Genomic DNA, 21,408 nt, shown 5'->3' with positions numbered 1-21,408 from the left:
AAAAAACCCAATCTTTTCTGGGTAACAGGGAAACTTTCAAGATAGGCATTTAAAGTGACTAACCCTTCTTGTAATTAATTACTCTTGAAATGAGGACCCTGGGCAATTCCAGCAGTGGATCCTTGCCATCGTGCTCAGTGGCAGTGGTCTCGTGATCCAAAGGAATGGTCTCCTTTTCTTAGATATGGAGTAGCTTGTAGCATTAAATCTTCTCTTTCTATATAACTGTGAGAATTGGGTACAAAGACATTCTGAGTTTTCTCTTTAGGCAAAATCACCATCCATCCAGCGACCCAAGAAACTCAGAAGTAGAACTGTCCTAAATCGGTGTCCCTTTCTCAATCTCCACATCATTTCTGGTGTCCCTTTCCCAATCCCCACATCATTTCTACCTCCTAAAGTGCTCTCATGGCCATCCATCCCCTCATCTCCACCCTCACCACTATGGTCTTTGTTCTGGCCAGTTGGCTTATCCCTTATTTAAACTATTGCAGAACTCTCACCAGATTCCCTGCCTTTAGCCTTATTTCTCTCAATCACCTTCCACTAAAGTGCCAGAGAGCTCTTTTTAAATTAACAGGTCAGATTATGTCACTTCTCTGCCCTGTAGTTTGCAGGGCACACAAACAGCATTGTGATCCGGCTTCAGTCATATCTTGCTCCCCAGCCCCATCTCTCTACCCTCAGCCCTGCGTAGTCCAGCATTTAAAAAAATCACTCAAAATTCCACAATTGGACATGCTCTTTTCCATGTGTGTCTGCTGCCCTTTCTTCTTTCCCTCTTCTTTCTCTTCCTCTCTTCTATCCTTAAATAAGTGATGAGCTGCTACGTGCTGGCCATAGGGTCTAGAATGGCCAACCTTCTAATCTTAGTATCTAGTTGACATTTATCGAGTGCTCCCTATGGTCTAGACTGAGCTGGGAGCTCCTTCTATATTGCTGGAATTATCTCCACAACAACACTATGAGGTAGATATTATTATCATCATCTCTGCTTTATCTATCGATGAGGACACTGAGGCTCAGAGTGGTAACATGGCCAAAGTCACACGGCTAGTGGTTACATTTCTGGGATATGCTTAGTGATCTTTCAAGTTTTCTAAAATGGTGCCTCCTTGGTCAAGCCATCCCTGAACTTCTTCTCTCCTTAATCCCTTTTACAGAATTTATTAGAGCTTCTTATTGTACCCAAAATTGTACTGTACACATTTTTTTCAAACTGTATCCCAGATAGAATTTAAGCTCCTTGGAAGGAGGAGCCATGTCTTTTTGATTGCCAGATTCCTCATATGAGGAATCATGGCACTGAAATCCATGTGGCTTGACTGTATGGAACACATGCTGGTCTTTTTTTTTTTAATAGATCATTATTAGAGTATAACTGCTTCACAATACCATGTTAGTTTCTGTGCCCTAAAACCTTTGCATTGGAGCCAGGCAGTTAAGAGGAGCTGCCTAAAAAAAGACCAGGACTGGCTTTGCTGTGCAACATACTGGTCTTTTTTAAGGCAGCTCCTCTTAACTGCCTGGCTCCATTACAAAGCCTTTAAGGCACAGAAACCATCTCTCATACACAATTTCCACCTCCTGGTGTAGAGCTTGGTGTGTAGTAATACATAGTTGCCTTTTCTTTCAGTACCTAATATGTGCCAGGCTCTATTTTTATAATTTTACCCCTCACAACAACACTACAAGTAGTTTTTTTGTTTATCTTTCATTTGCGGATGAGAAATTTAAGAATTAAGAGGTTAAGAATTAAGAGGTAACTCACCCTAGTTTACTTGGTTAACAAATGGTGGACTTGTCCTGCTCCCAAGCTGTCTGCTCCATGCCCTGCTTAGGGACTGAGGTCCTGCCCAGAGTGCTGATTGAGTGTTGAGTGTCGGTTGATGACAAGAATGTGGAATAACATGTTTTGGAAAAAATTCAGTATTACAGGGGGCCTGTTGATTCAAGTGTTACATACTGTTTCCTACTGACCAGAGCCAATGACCAAAGGATAAAAATATACCCTATTCGTTGTCTGGAAGTGGGGAGACACATGAGATACATAGATTTCTGAGCCACAGAAGAATTCCAAACTTCCTTTTATACTTTTATGTTTGTTTTGTTTTTACCTACAAAATGCATTCAACCAAAGCGTGTTACACGTGCCTCAGGCAATGAGATGTCTTTCCATCAGAAGCTGCTACTGACGGGACTGACCCTGGTCTCCATGCCTCCTCCCCAGCCACAGGGTCATCCTTTCCTCAGACAGTAATGTGAGTGGGCAGGAGGGGGTAGATGACCAGCAAGCTTGCAACAGCTAGGTTTTAAATAATCATAAATTTATCAGTGTTTTCCAATGGATCAAGAAAGAAGAGAGATGAAATGCTCTTTCATTTCTAGCAATAAAATCCCAGTAAGAATTAGGTTAAAATACGTCAAGCAGGTTCATTGCCAAAATTAACATCAATATTTATGGGTGGCCTGTTGATTCAAGTATCACATACTGTTTCCTACTGATTCTGGTATCACCTCTACACTCAAGTCTAATTACCTTTTAAGTGTAATTTTTAGTTATGGTTTATGTGTGTGTAACTTGTATTGTCTTTTACATTAAAAAGGGCTAGGAGAATACACCCATTTCTGGATTATCATTCTATACCCTTTATGGGGACCATTATGATCACACTGACTGACTCCATGAATTATAATACAAGCACTTAGGATTTTAATAGTGTTTCATGGGTTTTAATGTATTCTAGCATCAAGGAAAACATCTTGGAGGAAAAGGAAGCATCTTCCAGTGAATTTTACTCCACGAAGACCATGCTGAAATCAACCCTTCAATTGACTTTTTTTTCCTCTGTGTTTCTTCCAGAAGATTCTGATGATTGGGCAGCTTGGTAACCTACTTCAGACAATGTATAGTGTAGCAGTAGATATGTTTGAGCACTGAAGAATACAATTAAACTAAACAATGATAACTAGAAGAAAGAGTTGGTTTTAAACCTTTAGCAACAAGAATTTTTAGTTTCTATTTGCTATAAGCAATTTGTTTCTATTCTAAGCAAAAAAAAAAAAAAAAAAAAAAAAAAAGGTGGAAGATATTTTGTCACTTACCAGGCCAGCAGTGACAAGTGTAATTGTCAGCACTGTCCTCACATGTAGCATTATTGTGACAGGGTTTTGACCAACATGGAGGCATCAAGGTCTCACAATGTGTCCCTGTGAATCCACTACCCATGCAGTTACAGCTGTACCTGGAGAGTAAAATGAAATTGTCACATCAACTCTTGGTCATATTAAGATCAAATATTGTTATCCTGTCTCTTCACTTGTCCGTCAACCCCAGACCCATGGCATGGTTTTAATACTTATCAAAAACCTTGAGGAATCATCTCTATAAGCCTGAAAGCATTATGCACTTCCATATAAATAGTTTTTATCTTTAAAATTTTACAGTACAGTTTTCAATCAAAATTATTTGGAAACCATGATTGTATACTTCAATTTCCTCACCCGTAAATTGAAGGTAATAGTACCTTTGTGACAGAGTTGTTGGCGTAATTAAATGTGCATATAAAGAATGGACATGGCATGCCAAAGGGCAGAAAATACTGAATAAAACTACTGAATAGTACCAAATAAAGTTGTTAATATTGTGAAGCAGTAGAAACTGATTTATATCATCAAGGCATTTTTTTAATATAGAGAGCCCAGAAAAGAGGTCCCTTATGAAAAATGAAACAATAAATTATGAAAAAAAACAGGAAAAATTCTCATTATATAAATTTTGACTTATGTTTTCTTATTTTCAGAGTACAAGAATATTTTAGTCTTGCTATTTGTAATCATTCACTGATTAAGTGGGATTATCTGACAGACCTAAGATACAAATCTGTTGGGGAGAGTTGTTCACTTTATCAAGAATAGGCTTTCAATTTAGACAGTCTCTCCTCAAGGATCTAGTATCACAAAAACATGGGCTTACACACTCAGCTTAGATAAAATGAGTGTCTGGGGGGAGGGATACCTAGTATTGTATAAAGAGTAACAGTCCTGTTCACCACAGCTGTGTGTCTATTTACCACCAACACAGATATTAAGATTTCACTAAGGAAACTTAAATATTAGCAAATATAAGTGACTATAATTTTTATACATAATTTTGCTAGCTAGAAATCCTCTATTCACTATTCCATTTACTTAATTAAAAATACCTACTACAAACCTACTATGTGTAAGACATTGGAGACGAGTCCTGTGGTCACGGCTGGCTAGTGGACCTCAATTCACGGAATCAGTCTCCATTTGAATCTTCCATTGTCTGCAAGAACCTTTCATGGGGTATAGTTTCTGACTTTCCCACACTCCTCATAGCAAATGTGTTAATTTTTTGCTGTGGGAAAATAAAGTCAGGTTGTAATTGCTGACCTTGCAATGATTTCAAAATTTAGGTCATAAGAGAGATGTGGATACAATAGACAAATTATTCATGGCACGCATTCAGGTGAAGAGAGGAAAGCTGGCAGGTTCAGCCTTGCTCTGTTTGCATTTCCATAGGCATTAAAAGCGTTGTGTGCCTTCTGTTCTGATGCTTTCTGGAAACAGTGAAGCATGGCTGGGAGAGCATCCTCCTTTTGTCTGGAGCGCTGGTGTGGAAACTGCCTTTCTGGTCTATGTGTTGCCCAGACCTGTCTCCAGGCCTGAAGATTCAAGCCACTGGAGAATCATTTGGGTGTAACTGAAAGTCACAGGTAAGACGTGGAGAATGGTTATAGTTTACAAAAAAAATGTTCTACCACTTTGCTCTATTTAAAATCACATTATTTTCCTGGGTATATATGAAGCACACATGCCTTTTATTACTGCCCTTTTGAGTCTGATTCACTTTAAAATTCAGATTTGGGATATATTATATCTTATTTATTAAATAAAGGAAAGTTCAATTCTAGGCCTCCTTTTTCAAAGAATTAACTGTGTGAATTTGTGGGGGGATGGGGGGTCACCTAACTTCCCTGAACTTTAGACTCCTTATTGTAAAGGGGGAACTTTAGTGCCCATCTTGCCTTCCACTGAGCCGCTGAAGGATCTGTCAAGGCAATATTAAATGCTAATGCGTTAAAACTTAAGTGTTTAATAACTCGATGCTTGTGGTTTAAATAAGTATTAGAAAGTTTTTTCAAAAATATTTATATGAATTCAACTACCATTACCCAAATTTATTATATGCATCATATTAAGGTGTAATTTATTGTTTTATTTTTGTTTTTGTTTTTACTGAAAAGCCAATGATAGACTCTAATTTGGAACAGAATTACATGGTTACTTCTCATCGTTCTGCTGTCTTCAAAGTATTCACTCAATTCTCCAAACACCTAGAAATTCAAGATATAATTAATTTAACATCAACACCCTTTCCAACACTGTTTATATAAAATTCCTAAAGGATTTATTTTTCACCACTTGATTTATATGCTCGTTATTTTATAAATACAATCTTATATTCACATATAGAATAATCTCTAGCCTTGTTTTTGCATCTACAAAAGATACGGAAGGTAGATTCCATTTGTTTCATGGATCTGGAAGGCTGGCGCTTTTCTGTAACAGAACCAGTTCAAAACTATTACAAGAATGACTTGGAAAATGCTCCCTCTTGAGACAGATGGCGTCCAAAGGTTGCATTATTTTAATAAAATGTGAATGTTACAGCTTTTTTATATTTAAAGTATAAAAAGCAATCTGCACATTTTAAGCCAGAGATGTGAGATCTCCAAATTCACCAGAATGACTGGTGCAATAGCTTCTGGTTAGTGAGTTCACTCCAAGCCAATGACCCAAATGTAGGAGAAAATGTACCTGTTGGCTCCATCCACGCACAGCCCTCCATGGAGACACGGCCCACTGGCACACTCATCAGTGCTGAGCTCACAGCCAGCACCCAGGAAGCCGGGGGCACAGTCACAGAAATGGGCCTCCACAGCATCCTGACAGGTTGCACCACTGAGGCAGGGCTGGGACCGACATTCATCAACTTCCAATTCACAGTTTACACCTTTTAAAAAAGTCGGCACAGAAAAGAAAGGCAAAGTTTTAGCAAAGCGTTAATATTTTCACTCTTTGGCAATGCTTTATTTAGCAAGGCTCTTGTGAAACGTGATGTTGCCCCAAATAATTTTCCTCCTTAATTGTAATTGATATTAACTTTCTGGCATGCTCGTGGGACGTTCACAAAGCAGAGCAGATGTCACTTACAAAGAACTATTGCATACAACAGCTCGTGGCTTTTTGGTCCAAGGACACAAATCGTTCTTAGGACAAAGTAATTGTTTACTGTACTTTTGTTGGAAGCCTGAAGGGGACTGGCCAATGTCTTTAGGTTATTTTTAATAGGCGTCACATTGAACAGTGGGTAAAAGCTCAGACTCCAAAGCCAAATGGCCTGAGTTGGGATCTTGGCACAGCCTCTTTTAGCTGTGTGACCTTGGGAAAGTTCCTTAACCTTTCCTTACCTCAGTTTCTTCACCTGAAAAATGGGACCAATAGTTGTAATTACCCCATAGGATAATGATTACAATTACAGTGTGTTCTAAAGTGTTTTTGATAGTACCTGGTGTATACTAAGTGTTTGCTAGAGAAAAAAAAAAGTACTTGTTCTTTCCACAAAATTTATTGTACAAATATGATGTGCAATTCTTTCCTTAAGTGTCCCTTTTGCACAGAAATATTGACATTTTCTGTAGTGTTGTAAAATGCTGCTTTTAAATAGAAAATCAATTTGTGACTTAAACTCGTTGTAATTAGTGGTATTATTAGAAGCTACTTCATTTTAAGGTAACATTACATTTTTAAAAAATCTGTATTTACTCCCTTGCCCAAATAGTAGGTGAAGATTATTTTCTAAGCAAACCAAGTTTAAGATTTACAAAAATGGTCACACTGAGATAGCAAACTACTGAATCTACTACTGAATCTGCCAAAACAGTATCTGATACACAATCAAATTTTCACATAGGTTTTAAAAGACACAAAAAGGGGGCTACCTATATTTGCCAATCTTTATTCCTGTGCCTATGACCCAGGGTAATAAATTATGTATTAAAATGATATTGAGGAGTTTTCAAATAACTCAGAGGTTTTTAGTAGTTTGATTGATACTGTGCCCTCTTTCCTGATAGAAAATACAATAGGATATTCTAACACCACCTGCCATTTACAACTGTGACTAGATTCTACAAATGCGGAAGTAAAAAGAGACGCCAGCATATTAAATTTGATTGTTTTCTGAGAGGAAAAAGAACTTAAATTTTATATCACTAAAGATGGAAAGTTGTGGAATAGTATTTGTTGCAGGTAAATGGCCTGCCATTTGAGGCTATTTCTCACCCGGTCTGTGAATGAGATTTTTTCCGTGTCTGTTTTCATTGGTATCAGTAAGGTCAAGAGAAAGAGCACTGAACTGTCCGGTGGAGACCCGTGTTCTCATTCTGTCTCTGAAAGAGCGTTTCAGCAATGTTTTCGTATCTTATTTTCTGCTATGTAAAATAATACAATAACAGATACCTCTTTTTTAAATACTTTCTAAGAATATATGAAAGATACATTATTTTTTAAAGTTTTATATAATTATTTTTTAAACACATGTAGCACCTGAAACTATAATGTGTTAGCACTCCGTTAAAATGACACTGTTCTATCAGGAGTAAGACAGAACTCTGCTCACCCCGAAATGATCCATCCTTGTGGGCTCCTGTGGTGCTCTCTGTGCAGACGGCAACTGGCACTTATTACACAGCTACCATGTGCACATGCAGGGTGAGGTCATGTCACGTGTGTTCTTTTATTCCATCCCAACACATTTAAGGTGCACTGACTTGCCTATGTCCCATAGTTAGTAAGTGACAGTGTCTCTGCCATTCCTGTCTCCTCCTGGTCAACCCACCTCTCCATAATACCTTTGGATTATGTCCTTTGGTATTTCAGTCATCTGTATTTGTTGAAAACTATTAACATATAAAGCCAAACCAGTGGTTTAAAACTTGTTAACACTTTCCTAAATTTTATTTCATAATTCAAATAAAGTTCATATATTCATCTGTTATACACCCAGATTATTTCCTAATGCTTAAGAAATACATTATAAACCATTATTTTAAATACTGCAGCTCCATTTATAACAATGTCGTTCAAATGCTTTAGCTTTAAAGTGATTCTGATGCATGTATAAGAATGTGTTTCAATAACTTAAATACAATTTCAGTTCAAATAACTATTTACTTTGGATTTATTTGATTTGTTGTATTACTCTTAATATTACTTAACAATGTAATTCTTACTGCAGCTTTTCACTGCTACTGATATGGAAAAAAAAAGTGATTTGGTCTACGTCTGCATGAGGCCAAAATGGCTGGGTGAAAAGTGATAAGTACAGTTAGTCATCCAGATGTTTTTGTATTTCCAGATGCTTGGCTTCATAGGTAAAACATCTGGAAAACTAACTATGATTTTCAGTTTTCATTTGGATGTTTACTGTTACATGCATGCAGCCATTAAGTATAGACAGTTAATTGACCTTCAAAAACATACCTACACAGTGTGGTCCAGTCTATCTGGAAACATTCTTTTTATGACTAGTGTTACTATGTATGGCGCCATGTCATTATAACTCTAGGTAGCAATAGAAAATGAATGCAGTTACACTGAGTAGCACTTCTGTGGCTAATTGTCTAATGGATGGAAAATTCATAACTGTAAAATTCTTTCCCAAAGTTCATCCAGGAACCCAACCGATCCGTTGGAATTGGTTTATAATTCTGTATGAAACAAAAGAAAATAGAAAGAGTTGGGGGGAAGAAAACACAAATAAGGGGAACTCTGCACCAAAAGAAAAATGTACAGTGCAGGAAAAAAAAATCCTCTGATTTTATTAGCTTTGGCGACTCACTATGACTAATGCTGTGCTAATATGCACAGTGGCATCTCTACATCAATACAGGTGACTAAGATGTGAGATCATGAATTCCTGGCGGTCAGGGATAGTTCCACTCTGAACTATGCAATTTTCATTAGCTGTCAAGATAAGTTCAGAAATTCCCTCACACCTAAATATTTTTAAAGATAGCAATTTCAAAGAGGGATTGGAATTACACACATTTTCCTTAAGTATTAAGTAGAAAGGTAAAACCAGGCCAGTATAACTGATGAACATAGATGCAAAAATCCTCAACAAAATACTAGCAAACAGAATCCAACAACACACTAAAAGGATCATACACCATGATCAAGTGGGATTTTTCCCAGGGATGCAAGGATTCTTCAATGTATGCAAGTCAATCAATAGGATACACCATATTAAGAAATTGAAGAATAAAAACCAAATGATCATCTCAGTGGCTGCAGAAAAAGCTTTTGACAAAGTTCAACACCCATTTATGATTAAAACTCTCCAGAAATTGGGCATAGAGGAAAACTTCCCCAACATAATTAAGGCCGTATATGACAAACCCACAGCAAACATCATTCTCAATGGTGAAAAAATGAAAGCATTTCCTCTAAGATCAGGAACAAGACAATGATGTCCACTCTCGCCACTATTATTCAACATAGTTTTGGAAGTCCTAGCCATGGCAACCAGAGAAGAAAAGGAAATAAAAGGAATCCAAATTGGAAAAGAAATAGTAAAACTGTCACTGTTTGCAGATGACATGATACTATACATAGAAAATCCTGAAGATAACACCAAGAAAGTTCTAGAGCTAATCAATGAATTTGGTAAAGTTGCAAGATACAAAATTAATGCACAGAAATCTCTTGCATTCCTATACACAAACAACAAAAGATCAGAAAGAGAAATTAAGGAAACAGTCCCATTTACCATTGCAACAAAAAGAATAAAATACCTGGGAATAAACCTACCTAGGGAGGCAAAAGACCTATACTCAGAAAACTATAAGATACTGATGAAAGAAACCAGAGACGACACAAACAGATGGAGAGATATACCATGTTCTTGGATTGGAAGAATCAACATTGTGAAAATGACTATACTACCCAAAGCAATGTACAGATTCAATGCAATCCCTATCAGATTACCATTGGCATTTTTCACAGAATTAGAACAAAAAATTTTACAATTTGTATGGGAACACAAAAGACCCCAAATAGCCAGAGCAATCTTTTTTTTTTTTTTTTTTGCGGTACGCAGGCTTCTCACTGTTGTGGCCCCTCCTGCTGTGGAGCACAGGCTCCAGACGCAAAGGCCCAGCGGCCATGGTTCATGGGCCCAACTCCTCCGTGGCATGTGGGATCCTCCCGGACCGGGGCACGAACCCGTGTCCCCTGCATCGGCAGGCAGACTCTCAACCACTGCGCCACAACGGAAGCCCCCAAAGCAATCTTGAGAAAGAAAAACAGAACTGGAGGAATCGAGCTCCCTGACTTCAGACTAAACTACAAAGCTACAGTAATCAAGACAGTATGGTATTGGCACAAAAACAGAAATATAGGTCAATGGAACAGGATAGAAAGCCCAGAGAGAAAACCATGAAGCTATGGTCACCTAATCTATGACAAGGGAGGCAAGACTATACAATGGAGGAAAGACAGTCTCTTCAATACATGATGCTGGGAAAACTGGACAGCTACATGCAAAAGAATAAAATTGGAATGCTCCCTAACACCATACACAAAAATAAACTCAAAATGGATTAAAGACCTAAATGTAAGGCCAGACACACTGAAACACTTAGATGAAAACATAGGCAGAACACTCTTTGACATAAATCGCAGCAAGATCTTTTTGGACACACCCCCTAAAGGAATGAAAATAAAAACAAAAATAAAGAAATGGGACCTAATTAAACTTAAAAGCTTTTGCGCAGCAAAGGAAACCATAAACAAGAACAAAAGACAACCCTCAGAATGGGAGAAAATATTTGCAAATGAAACAACTGACAAGGGATTAATCTCCAAAATATACAAACAGCTCTAGCAGCTGAATATCAACAATACAAACAACCCAATCAAAAAATGGGCAGAAGACCTAAACAGACATTTCCCCAAAGAAGACATACAGATGGCCAAGAGGCACATGAAAAGATGCTCAACATCATTAATTATTAGAGAAATATAAACAGCAATGGTACTAGTAGCAATATTGAAGATGTTAAAATAGTGACAACCAGCATATGCATAGACTTAAATAGTTTATGAAAAAACTTTCATTAAGTCATGTCATTCTCACCAGGACCCCGAGGTTAGGTGATATTATTATGCCTAGATGTTAAAATGAGGAAACAGAAGCTCAGAACTCTTGTTATTTATCAATATCAAACCACTAGAGAACATCAAAGCTGGGCCTGGAATCCCTGTCTCCTGCTAATTCCTCATATTACAGGTTAGTACCATGTATGACCATATCTCCTCCTCACTCAGCCCTGCGAACCCTGCTCATAGCTGGGAAGGCACTAAGAGGAGGAGTCGGAGAGAGACAGAGTTTAGGATGGAGCACGTCATCCGTAACTACTGCCTAAACCACAAGCCAATCATCAGAGCAAACATGACGGGAGAGACATCACCCCTTTCTAAAACATCTCTGCAGTCCTTCCCCCTTGCATTCAGCTCATTGTTATTCATACAAAAAAAATAATAAATGTAGCCAGAGGACAAAAGTCTCAGCTCTACATCCTGGAAGTGGTGCATCCCTGCTCCACTCATGGTCCACTTTCTCTCTGGAGCATTTCCTGACCCTGAGCGGCATCTTCCTTTGTGCTTCCTCTGCACTCTGTTCAGAGAGAGATTGTAATTTTCGTTTACACTCCTCCTCCCTGAATAAATTTTGCCTTAGTCATCTTTAGATTTCCACGGTCCGGCACAGTGTCCAGTGCCTTGCAAGGCTGTGATAAATATTTGCTGAGCAAATAGCATTTGTTATCTTGTGCACTCATTCAACACACATTTGTCAAAAGCCAGAAACTACATTTCATCATAAAAACTATTTCAAATGGCTCTAGTCCTGCGCAAAGACCTGAACAGTGTTTAATTGCCTTTACATGACCAAAAGTTGGTCAGTTTAATAATTAAGAGTATATAGAAAAACAACAATTTTCCTTTGATAAAATAAAGATACAGCCTGTGAAATTCAGAATTTCTCTTTAAGCTGTAATATATTATTTTCCTTTGAGGTCTGAAAGATAATTGTTATGGGTATATTACATGGTGAGTAAAATTTGAGATATCTAGGTAGGTGCTCACAGAATCAATATTTAAGTGTTATTTAAACTGGTGTCATATATTGAGTATGTTTATAAAAATATGGACTATTTATTAAAATTATTCCTGGTAAATTGATGTAAGTTCATCAAGTTTTATGTCTTAATTTTATAATCAGGATTATACTTCAGTAAAAAAACTTTCAATAGTAACGATAATAATATTATTTCTCATGAAATAAGATTATATTTTATAATATATAATACTTTTATTTTTCCCAGATTATTTTCATGACCATTAAATTACCCATTTGATTCATCATAGATGCTTCAAAGTGCTTTAGTTGATCAAAAATACATTTAGGTGGGCTTCCCTGGTGGTGCAGTGGTTGAGAGTCCGCCTGCCGATGCAGGGGACACGGGTTCGTGCCCCACTCCGGGAAGATCCCACATGCCGCGGAGCAGCTGGGCCCGTGAGCCATGGCCGCTGAGCCTGCATGTCCGGAGCCTGTGTTCTGCAACGGGAGAGGCCACAACAGTGAGAGGCCTGCATACCGCAAAAAAAAAAAAAATACATTTGGGTATGATGGAACATCAGGAATAGGTTCTAAAAAAAAAAAAAAGAATAGGTTCTAATCTCCACACTGACTGAAATTCAAAATATGCCTTTAATAAATGCCACTGTAATTGCAGTGTCAGAGTTAGCTACCTCTTAGAATCAGAATGGGTGAGGACTACGGGAGAAAGCTCAGAGAAGAACATGAAGAATTATCAAAAAAAAAAAAAAAAGCTCTGATAGGAAATTTTAAATGAGTAACCGTCATGTGATTCAGAGAAGTAGGGTAAGTTTCAGGTGTGGATGTGAAAGACGCTGCATAACGATATGGATATGGTTGACCCTAACTTCTTTTTTTTTTAATTTTATTATTTATTTATTTATTCATTTTTTTAATTTTATTTTTTTTATTAGTTTCTGCTTTATAACAAAGTGAATCAGTCATACATATACATCTGTTCCCACATCCCTTCCCTCATGCATATCCCTCCCTCCCACCCTCCCCATCCCACCCCTCCAGGCGGTGACAAAGCACGGAGCTGATCTCCCTGTGCTCTGCGGCTGCTTCCCACTATCTATCTACCTTATGTTTGGTAGTGTATATATGTCCATGCCTCTCTTTCGCTTTGTCACAGCTTACCCTTCCCCCTCCCCATATCCTCAAGTCCATTCTCAAGTAGGTCTGTGTCTTTATTCCCGTTTTACCCCTAGGTTCTTCATGACATTTTTTTTAAAATTCCATATATATGTGTTAGCATACGGTATTTGTCTTTCTCTTTCTGACTTACTTCACTCTGTATGACAGACGCTAGGTCTATCCACCTCATTACAAATAGCTCAGTTTCGTTTCTTTTTATGGCTGAGTAATATTCCATTGTATATATGTGCCACATCTTCTTTATCCATTCATCCGATGATGGACACTTAGGTTGTTTCCAGCTCCGGGCTATTGTGAATAGAGCTGCAATGAACATTTTGGTACACGTCTCTTGTTGAATTATGGTTTTCTCAGGGTATATGCCTAGTAGTGGGATTGCTGGGTCATATGGTAGTTCTATTTTTAGTTTTTTAAGGAACCTCCATACTGTTCTCCATAGTGGCTGTACCAATTCACATTCCCACCAGCAGTGCAAGAGTGTTCCCTTTTCTCCACACCCTCTCCAGCATTTATTGTTTCTAGATTTCTTGATGATGGCCATTCTGACTGGTGTGAGATGATATCTCATTGGAGTTTTGATTTGCATTTCTCTAATGATTAATGATGTTGAGCATTCTTTCATGTGTTTGTTGGCAGTCTGTATATATTCTTTGGAGAAATGCCTATTTAAGTCTTCTGCCCATTTTTGGATTGGGTTGTTTGTTTTTTTGCTATTGAGCTGCATGAGCTGTTTATAAATTTTGGAGATTAATCCTTTGTCAGTTGCTTCATTTGCAAATATTTTCTCCCATTCTGAGGGTTGTCTTTTGGTCTTCTTTATGTTTCCTTTGCTGTGCAAAAGCTTTGAAGTTTCATTACGTCCCATTTGTTTATCTTTGTTTTTATTTCCATTTCTCTAGGAGGTGGGTCCAAAAGGATCTTGCTGTGATTTATGTCATAGAGTGTTCTGCCTATGTTTTCCTCTAAGAGTTTGATAGTTTCTGGCCTTACATTTAGGTCTTTAATCCATTTTGAGCTTATTTTTGTGTATGGTGTTAGGGAATGATCTAATCTCATACTTTTGCATGTCCCTGTCCAGTTTTCCCAGCACCACTTATTGAAGAGACTGTCCTTTCTCCACTGTACATTCCTGCCTCCTTTATCAAAGATAAGTTGACCATATGTGCGTGGGTTTATCTCTGGGCTTTCTATCCTGTTCCATTGATCTATCTTTCTGTTTTTGTGCCAGTACCACACTGTCTTGATTACTGTAGCTTTGTGGTATAGTGTAAAGTCAGGGAGCCTGATTCCTCCAGCTCTCAAGATTGCTTTGGCTATTCGGGGTCTTTTGTTTCTCCAAACAAATTTTGAAATTTTTTGTTCTAGTTCTGTGAAATATGCCAGTGGTAGTTTGATAGGGATTGCACTGAATCTGTAGATTGCTTTGGGTAGTAGAGTCATTTTCACAATATTGATTCTTCCAATCCAGGAGCATGGTATATCTCTCCATCTATTTGTATCATCTTTAATTTCTTTCATCAGTGTCTTACAATTTTCTGCATACAGGTCTTTTGTCTCCTTAGGTAGGTTTATTCCTAGATATTTTATTCTTTTTATTGCAATGGTAAATGGGAGTGTTTTCCTGATTTCATTTTCAGATTTTTCATCATTAGTGTACAGGAATGCCAGAGATTTCTGTGCATTCATTTTGTATCCTGCTACTTTACCAAATTCATTGATTAGCTCTAGTAGTTTTCTGGTAGCATCTTTAGGATTCTCTATGTATAGTATCATGTCATCTGCAAACAGTGACAGTTTTACTTCTTCTTTTCCAATTTGGATTCCTTTTATTTCCTTTTCTTCTCTGATTGCTGTGGCTAAAACTTCCAAAACTAAGTTGAATAAGAGTGGTGAGAGTGGGCAGCCTTGTCTTTTTCCTGATCTTAGTGGAAATGGTTTCAGTTTTTCACCATTGAGGACAATGTTGGCTGTGGGTTTGTCATATATGGCCTTTATTATGTTGAGGAAAGTTCCCTCTATGCCTACTTTCTGCAGGGTTTTTATTATAAATGGGTGTTGAATTTTGTCGAAAGCCTTCTCTGAATCTATTGAGATGATCCTATGGTTTTTCTCCTTAAACTTGTTAATATGGTGTATCACATTGATTGATTTGCGTATATTGAAGAATCCTTGCATTCCTGGAATAAACCCCACTTGATCATGGTGTATGATCCTTTTAATGTGCTGTTAGACTCTGTTTGCTAGTATTTTGTTGAGGATTTTTGCATCTATGTTCATCACTGATATTGGCCTGTAGTTTTCTTTCTTTGTGACATCCTTGCCTGGTTTTGGTATCAAGGTGATGGTGGCCTCATAGAATGAGTTTGGGAGTGTTCCTTCCTCTGAAATTGTTTGGAAGAGTTTGAGAAGGATGGGTGTTAGCTCTTCTCTAAATGTTTGATAGAATTCACCTGTGAAGCCATCTGGTCCTGGGCTTTTGTTTGTTGGAAGATTTTTAATCACAGTTTCAATTTCAGTGCTTGTGATTGGTCTATTCATATTTCCTATTTCTTCCTGATTCAGTCTTGGCAGGTTGTGCATTTCTAAGAATTTGTCCATTTCTTCCAGGTTGTCCATTTTATTGGCATAGAGTTGCTTGTAGTAATCTCTCATGATCTTTTGTATTTCTGCAGTGTCAGTTGTTACTTCTCCTTTTTCATTTCTAATTCTATTGATTTGAGTCTTCTCCCTTTTTTTCTTGATGAGTCTGGCTAGTGGTTTGTCAATTTTGTTTATCTTCTCAAAGAACCAGCTTTTAGTTTTATTGATCTTTGCTATCGTTTCCTTCATTTTATTTCATTTATTTCTGATCTGATCTTTATGATTTCTTTCCTTCTGCTAGCTTTAGGGGTTTTTTGTTCTTCTTTCTCTAATTGCTTTAGGTGCAGGGTCAGGTTATTTGCTCGAGATGTTTCCTGTTTCTTAAGGTGGGATTGTATTGCTATAAACTTCCCCCTTAGAACTGCTTTTGCTGCGTCCCATAGGTTTTGGGTCGTCGTGTCTCCGTTGTCATTTGTTTCTAGGTATTTTTTAATTTCCTCTTTGATTTCTTCAGTGATCACTTCGTTATTGAGTAGTGTACTGTTTAGCCTCCATGTGTTTGTATTTTTTACAGATCTTTTCCTGTAATTGATGTCTAGTCTCATAGCATTGTGGTCGGAAAAGATACTTGATACAATTTCAATTTTCTTAAATTTACCAAGGCTTGATTTGTGGCCCAAGATATGATCTATCCTGGAGAATGTTCCATGAGCACTTGAGAAAAATGTGTATTCTGTTGTTTTTGGATGGAATGTCCTATAAATATCAATTAAGTCCATCTTGTTTAATGTATCATTTAAAGCTTGTGTTTCCTTATTTATTTTCATTTTGGATGATCTGTCCATTGGTGAAAGTGGGGTGTTAAAGTCCCCTACTATGAGTGTGTTACTGTCGATTTCCCCTTTTATGGCTGTTAGTATTTGCCTTATGTATTGACGTGCTCCTATGTTGGGTGCATAAATATTTACAATTGTTATATTTTCTTCTTGGATCGATCCCTTTATCATTATGTAGTGTCCTTCTTTGTCTCTTCTAATAGTCTTTATTTTAAAGTCTATTTTGTCTGATATAAGAATTGCTACTCCAGCTTTCTTTTGATTTCCATTTGCATGGAATATCTTTTTCCATCCCCTTACTTTCAATCTGTATGTGTCTCTGGGTCTGAAGTGGGTCCTTGTAGACAGCATATATATGGGTCTTGTTTTTGTATCCATTCAGCCAATCTGTGTCTTTTGGTGGGAGCAATTAGTCCATTTACATTTAAGGTAATTATTGATATGTACGTTCCTATTCTCATTTCCTTAATTGCTTTGGGTTCGTTATTGTAGGTATATTCCTTCTGTTGTGTTTCTTGCCTAGAGAAGTTCCTTTAGCATTTGTTGTAAAGCTGGTTTGGTGGTGCTGAACTCTCTGAGCTTTTGCTTGTCTGTAAAGGTTTTAATTTCTCCATCAAATCTGAATGAGATCCTTGCTGGGTAGAGTAATCTTGGTTGCAGGTTTCTCTCCTTCATCACTTTAATTATGTCCTGCCACTCCCTTCTGGCTTGTAGAGTTTCTGCTGAGAGATCAGCTGTTAACCTGATGGGGATTCCCTTGTGTGTTATTTGTTGTTTTTCCCTTGCTGCTTTTAATATGATTTGTGTTTAATTTTTGACAGTTTGATTAATATGTGTCTTGGCGTATTTCTCCTTGGATTTATTCTGTATGGGACTCTCTGTGCCTCCTGGACTTGATTAACTATTTCCTTTCCCATATTAGGGAAGTTTTCAACTATAATCTCTTCAAATATTTTCTCAGTCCATTTCTTTTTCTCTTCTTCTTCTGGAACCCCTATAATTTGTATGTTGGTGCGTTTAATGTTGTCCTAGAGGTCTCTGAGACTGTCCTCTGTTCTTTTCATTCTTTTTTCTTTATTTTGCTCTGCATCAGTTATTTCCACTATTTTATCTTCCACCTCACTTATCCGTTCTTCTGCCTCAGTTATTCTGCTATTGATCCCATCTAGAGTATTTTTCATTTCATTTATTGTGTTTTTAATCGATGCTTGATTCACCTTTAGTTCTTCTAGGTCCTTGTTAACTGTTTCTTGCATTTTGTCTATTCTATTTCCAAGATTTTGGATCTTGGAAATAGAATCTTGGATCAGCTTTACTATCATTATTCTGAATTCTTTTTCAGGTAGACTGCCTATTACCTCCTCATTTGTTAGGTCTGGTAGGTTTTTATCTTGCTCCTTCAACTGCTGTGTGTTTTTCTGTCTTCTCATTTTGCTTATCTTACTGTGTTTGGGGTCTCCTTTTTGCAGGCTGCAGATTCGTAGTTCCCGTTGTTTTTGGTGTCTGTCCCCAGTGGCTAAGGTTGTTTCAGTAGGTTGTGTAGGCTTCCTGGTGGGGGGGACTAGAGCCTGTGTTCTGGAGGTTGAGGCTCGATCTTGTCTTTCTGGTGGACAGGTCCACGTCTGGTGGTGTGTTTTGGGGTGCCTGTGGCCTTACTATGTTTTTAGGCAGCCTCTCTGTTAATGGGTGGGGTTGTGTTCCTGCCTTGCTAGTTGCTTGGCATAGGGTGACCAGCACTGTAGTTTGCTGGTCGTTGACTAAAGCTGGGTGCTGGTGTTGAGATGGAGATCTCTGGGAGATTTTCGCTGCTTGATATTATTTGGAGCTGGGAGGTCTCTTGCGGACCCATGTCCTGAAGTTGGCTCTCCCACTTCAGAGGCACAGCACTGACTCCTGGCTGCAGCACCAAGAGCCTTTCATCTACCCGGCTCAGAATAAAAGGGAAAAAAAGTAGAAAGAAAGAATTAGTAGAAGAAAGAAAGAGAGAGAGAAAGAAAGGAAGAAGGAAAGAAAGGAAGGAAGGAAGGAAGGAAGGAAGAAAGAAAGAAAGGAGGGAGGGACGGAGGAAGGATGGAAAGAAAGAAAGAAAGGAGGGAGAGAGGGAGGAATGAAAGAAAAAGGAAGAGTGAATGGAAGAAGGGAGGGAGAGAGGGAGGGAGGAAGGAAAGAAAGAAAGACAGGAGGGAGGGAGGGAGGAAGGAAAGAAAAAGAAAGTGAAAGGAAGAGGTGTGGGAGGGAGGGAGGAAGGAAAGAAAGACAGGAGGGAGGGAGGGAGGGGGGAAAGAAAGAAAAAGAAAGAGTGAAAGGAAGAAGGGAGGGAGGGAGGGAGGAAGGAAAGAAAGAGAGAAAGAAGGAAAGGAGGGGCGGAGGGAGGGAGGGAGGAAGGGAAGGTAGGAAAAAAAGAAAGAGCAGGTAAAGTAAAATAGAATAAAGTATGAAATATAGTAGCGTTATTAAAATTAAAAAGTAATTATTGTAAAAAAAAATGGACCGATAGAACCCTGGGACATATGGTGGAAGCAAAGCTATACAGAGAGAACCTTACACAGAAGAATACACATACACATTCACAAAAAGAGAGCAGGGGGAAAAATCAAAAATCTTGCTCTCCAAGTCCACCTCCTCAATTTGGGTTACTTCGTTGTAAAAAGAGGAAAAGGGCGAGAAGTCTGAAATCTTGCTAAGTCCACCTCCTTAATTTGGGATAATTCGTTGTAAAAAGAGGAAAAGGGGGGAAAGTCTTAAATCTTGTCCTCAAAGTCCACTTCCTCAATTTGGGATGATTCGCTGTCCATTCATGCACTCCACAGACGCAGGGCACATCAAGTGGACCGTGGAGCTTTAATCCGCTGCCTCCGAGGCTGCACAGAGAGATTTCCCTGTCTCTTCTCTGCTCTCACAGCTCCCGGGTCTCAGCCTTGGACCGGGCCCTGCCTCTGCGCGTAGGTCGCTGGAGGGCGTCCGTTCTTCGCTCACACAGGACAGGTTTAAAGGAGCCGCTGATGCGGGGGCTCTGGCTCACTCAGGCAGAGGGGAGGGAGGGGCGCGCAGAGTGAGGCGGGCCTGTGGCAGCAGAGGCCGGCGTGACACTGCACCAGACCGAGGCGCTCCGTGCGCTTTCCCGGGAAAGCCGTCCCCGGGTCCCGGGACCCCGGCAGTGGCGGGGTGCACAGACCCCCCGGAAGGCGGGGCGGACAGTGACCCGCGCTCGCACACAGGCCCCGCGGCGGCAGCAGCAGCAGCAGCCCCAGCGTCCCACGCCCGTCTCCGGGGTCCGCGCCTTTAGCCGCGTCTCGCGCCCGTCTCCGGCGCTTCCCAAAGCAGCCCTCTTAATGCCCTCTCCTCGCGCACCAGGAAACAAAAGGGAAGAAAAAGCCTCTTGCCTCTTCGGCAGCTCCAGACCCTTTCCCCGGACTCCCTCCGGGCTAGCCATGGTGCACTAACCCCCTCAGGCTCTCTTCCAGCCGCCAGCCCCAGTCCTCTCCCTGGGCTCTGACTGAAAGCCGATGAGCCTCAGCTCCCAGCCCCGCCCGCCCCGGCTGCCGAGCAGACAAGCCTCTCGGGCTGGTGTGTGCCTGAGGGCACCGATCCTCTGTGCGGGAATCTCTCCGCTTTGCTCTCCGCACCCCTGTTGCTGCGCTCTCCTCCGCTACTCCGAAGCTTTCCCCCTCCGCCACCTGCAGTCTCCGCCCGCGAAGGGGCTTGTAGTGTTTGGAAACCTTTCCTCCTTCACGGCTCCCTCCCACTGGTGCAGGTCCCGTCCATATCCTATTGTCTCTGTTTATTCTTTTTTCTTTTGCCCTATCCAGGTATGTGGGGGAGTTTCTTGCCTTTTGTGGGGTCTGAGGTCTTCTGTCAGCATTCAGTAGGTGTTCTGTAGGAGTTGTTCCACGTGTAGATGAATTTCTGATGTATCTGTGGGGAGGAAGGTGATCTCCGCGTCTTACTTTTCCGCCATCTTCCTGCTCACCTTCGATCCTAACTTCTAAGGAAGCCTGCATGGTTGCTAGAAACATTGTGAAGGATAGACCTGTGCTGAATAATCTGGACATACCGCCAGAGGGCAGAAGAGAGCAGGCCGGGGAAGGTGTGCTCTCATTTCGTTTGCGTGATCCGTGATCCTTCAGTGTTCATTTCTGTCCTAAATTTTAAAGGAAAAAAGGTGCTATTGTGATACTTCTCTTTCACTCTTTCCTCTCAAATAATAGTCCATTTACTTGGATTATTGTATTACTCTCCATTGGGCACCCTAATTCTACCTTAACCTCTCCCTTCAGCATATCCTCAACATAATAAGCAAAGACATTTTGTTAAAATGCAAGTCAAGGGACTTCCCTGGTGGTCCAGTGGTAAAGAGGCCGCCTTACAATGCAGGGGATGGGGGTTCAATCCCTGGTCGGGGAACTAAGATCTTGGGGAACTAGGATACCATATGCTCTGGGGCAACTAAGCCCATGTGCCACAACTACTGAGCCTGTGTGCCTCAACTAGAGCCCGTGAGCCGCAAACTATAGGGCCCACGCACTCTGGAACCCGTGCACCACAACTACAGAGCCCACACGACCTGGAGCCTGCGTGCCA

General features: G+C 39.7%; 1 protein-coding gene across 1 annotated transcript in view; it reads right to left on the bottom strand.

The window, feature by feature from the left end:
* Positions 1 to 21,408, bottom strand: part of CRB1 (crumbs cell polarity complex component 1) — a gene marked incomplete at both ends in the record, with an annotated part of 253,942 nt that overhangs the window by 118,858 nt on the left and 113,676 nt on the right. The window contains 2 exons of the mRNA XM_079697271.1: positions 3,106 to 3,245; positions 5,848 to 6,043. Coding sequence (XP_079553397.1) covers positions 3,106 to 3,245; positions 5,848 to 6,043 — 336 coding nt within the window. The remainder of the gene's footprint in view (positions 1 to 3,105; positions 3,246 to 5,847; positions 6,044 to 21,408) is intronic.

This window comes from Hyperoodon ampullatus, assembly GCF_949752795.1.
Source record: "Hyperoodon ampullatus genome assembly, chromosome: 2".
Taxonomy (NCBI): domain Eukaryota; kingdom Metazoa; phylum Chordata; class Mammalia; order Artiodactyla; family Ziphiidae; genus Hyperoodon; species Hyperoodon ampullatus.
The sequence above is the reverse complement of the archived record's forward strand: the minus strand, read 5'-3'. Positions and strand labels throughout refer to the sequence as shown.